At 35.7% G+C, this 3329-nt stretch overlaps 1 protein-coding gene across 1 annotated transcript in view; it reads right to left on the reverse strand.

Annotated features, from left to right (window-relative positions):
- Positions 1-312: 312 nt before the first annotated feature.
- Positions 313-3329, reverse strand: part of LOC132008256 (membrane-spanning 4-domains subfamily A member 3-like) — an 11098-nt gene continuing 8081 nt past the window's right edge. Inside the window, exons 5-7 of the mRNA XM_059386828.1 lie at positions 2487-2645; positions 1192-1293; positions 313-582 (exon numbers count right to left, since the gene is read on the reverse strand). Coding sequence (XP_059242811.1) covers positions 553-582; positions 1192-1293; positions 2487-2645 — 291 coding nt within the window. The 3' untranslated portion in view covers positions 313-552. The remainder of the gene's footprint in view (positions 583-1191; positions 1294-2486; positions 2646-3329) is intronic.

Consider the following 3329-nt stretch of genomic DNA (forward strand, 5'->3'; position numbering starts at 1 on the left):
GCAAAGGAAACAGTTAACAAAATCAAAAGACAACTGACAGAATGGGATAATGATGGATTTTTATTTGAGTTTTTACAATGCATATGTCAGCTAAAGTCAGGAAGTGTTTTTCTGCAATGAAAAAAAATATATATGACTCATTTTCTTTTTTAGTGGGTGGTTGGGAGTTGGGTTTAGAGAAAACACATAAAACAGGAATTTTTCTATTTGACTTCTTTAAAACTTATTAGGCAGTGGAATAGGTAGGTAAGAAGAAAGACACTGATTTTGCAAACAACTTTGGAGCGGTGATCACAGACATTACAAAACCAAGAATGTCTAAAGAAGTATATTTTTCCTTCCATACCCAAACATACTAATGGGGTTTATAATTGGAACAGAAGAAAATTGAGTCAAATATTCAAGTTTCTCATGATTGGTGCCCTAAGAGAACAGGATCGCGTTTTGCAGGCTCCCATCCTCCCGAGTTCTTGGATGAAGCTCTGACTCACTAGAGATTTAAGCTTGAATTTCCTTGCTCTCAGACTTATTTTCATCAGGAGGCATTCCTGCTTATACAGAATTGGAAGGAGTGGAAATCACCTGGAAAATAAAAATATCAATGTCCAAGAATAGGATCATCACCTCCCTCTCCTTCCAACCCTTCCTTAATCATCATGATCATCACCAATAACATGTGATTGCTGATCATTACTGTGCTGAAGGTTTTATGTACATGATCCTCACAACAAACATTAGAGGAGCATGAAAATGTTTTCATCTTATACTTGAGTTACTTAAAATCTGTAAAGAACTTATAATTTTTTCCTGGCTATACAACAAAAAACTGATAAGTTACGAGTAAATAATTGAACTTAATTATATCTGAATAAAAATGTACTAAATGTTATTATAATATTTATTATCTTGTACTAATTGTATTATTATTGATATTTTAATTTATTGATTATTATACTAATTATATGACTATAACATGATACTATGATTTTATACATGTATTGAATATTATATGAAATACACTGTTTCCTCATTTTTCCAGCCTTGATTCCATCCCACATATTCACACCATCTCTAACTCCAGGAACCCCACAAGTCATTACTGCATAATTGTGTCTTTCCAATTTGGGGACTCAGTGAGAACCTCAAACCCTAGCAGTCCATGTGAATTATTAGTTATGGAAACAAACCCACCTCAGTCGAATTACGGGAGCTTTCTACGCACCACATGGCTGAGACAGAGATGCTTATGCACAATTCCAGCAAAGTAAGAATCAGCATTATGGACATCAGGCCCTAGGGGATACGATGTCTCATATCAAACCCAGCACAAACATTCAGAGGGAAAAAAGTGTCATCAGGAAACCAAATATAACGTCTCCTGCCCTTAGAACAAAGTGAACCACAGATTAGGTTTAAGACACAGACATACACAAACACTCTACAAGAGACAATTTACCAACCTAAAAACATGGGAATACTTTCCCTAGAGAGAGATACATTGCATTTATCAACGCACGTGAGGTAGTCACGGGTAAAGAAACTGTGGAGGCGAAATGCTGATACTCTCATTAACATCTACTAATTTGAATCATAGCAAACTAGGCAGACAAGTAAATAGACAAAAATGACCCCTCCATCATTTCATTAATGGAATTTCATTAGCGGTTTTATGCATTTACACCATCGCTAGCACCCAAACACTAAAATCACTAGACTAGCAATTCCTCTGTTATCACCGAGGCACCTTGAAGACACAAATATAAAATTGCTCCAGAAGGAAAATACTATGCAATCCACAGGAATAAAAAATCAGACCAATATAAATATAAACTTATATAATTAAAAATACAACTTAGGAAAATTGATGCACAAACTTCTATGCCAGCACACAGGAGTTAGTCAGTAAAAATAGATCATAAAATAGGTCATCATGGAGAAAATAGGTAAATTTGAAGGAAAATCTTAATTTTAATTGGACCTCAAAAGGAGAATTTCTAACACAAACAATGAAGTCATTTGAAAAGGTTTTTAAGGAACTTCCCTCTAAAAGGAAGACAACTGCCAAAATTCAGAAGTCAGTCTTGATTTGAAAATCCCAAACTACAGAGAACACTGCAAAACTCCCAAGTCAGTTTTATTAAGATGTGAAATAAATTTTTTTTTCAATTTAACTCCTCTGGAGAGTGTAATAGTAGTAGTAATCAATATTAATAGTATAACAAAATGTGCGTCTCAACAGTTCATCAAATATTAACTTGTTTAATTCTTACACCAACTCTGCAAGAATGATACTATTATCATCCTCTTTTGAAAGATGAGCAAATTGGAGCACAGAAAGATTGTCTAATTTGACCTTCATTACAGAGCTAATACATGGCCAAGCCCAGATTCAAATCAAGGTTCCATGATATCTGATACATTATTCTTCTGTACATTTTGGGTTGTTTGAAATATTTTATAATTAAACATAATTTTGGAAAACATACGTTTGAAAAGATGCCCACGTAAATGCATAAGTCCTGTGACTGTGAAGCCTCACAGTTCTTGAAAGACTGCTTATTAACTGCTAAATTTATTGAGAGAAAAACAAACCCAACTAGAGCCACAGTAGCGCTGGCAATATTCATTCCAAAAGTGTTTTGCACCTAAAAAAAGAATAGGAATTTTCATTTAATATAGGAAGCACATCCTTCCTTCCTTTGGTGGTGGTTCATTTAAATAAATATCAATTTAAGGTTCTTTACACACCCAGAATCATCTTAGATGCTGGGCACACATCACAGAACAAAGATCCATACCCCCGTGGAGCTTACATTCTAGCAACAAAGACAAAGAAAACAATTAAGCATACAAATTGGTAAACTACGTAGTATTTTTGAAGGGGAATAAGTATTAGGGCTAATGGAGTGGAGAGAGGAGGACCTGGACATCCAGAGAGAAGCGGAAGTGGGGGTGTTAATAGGAATGCTGCCTAGGAAGATGCAGTGAGGAGCCCGATACAGGATTGGATCCTGGAACTCCAGGATCATGACCCAAGCCAAAGGCAGTTGCTTAACCAACGAAGCCACCCAGGTGCTTAGAAGTCTTCAGTAATCTTAAGGAGAATAGTTATGGAGATGGGGTAGAGAAGAAAATAAAGCCTTTTGGAATGAGTTTAACTGAAACTGTATATATTTTTTCTAATTAGAGCAGTTACTGGATGCTTATAGGCTGATTAAAAAGATCTAGCAGATACGCTCTAGTTCCATCCATGGGATTGGGAGGGAGACAAACCATAAGTGACTCTTAATCTCACAAAACAAACTGAGGGTTGCCGGGGGGAGGGGGTT

Source organism: Mustela nigripes, chromosome 1 (assembly GCF_022355385.1).
Source record: "Mustela nigripes isolate SB6536 chromosome 1, MUSNIG.SB6536, whole genome shotgun sequence".
Classification (NCBI taxonomy): domain Eukaryota; kingdom Metazoa; phylum Chordata; class Mammalia; order Carnivora; family Mustelidae; genus Mustela; species Mustela nigripes.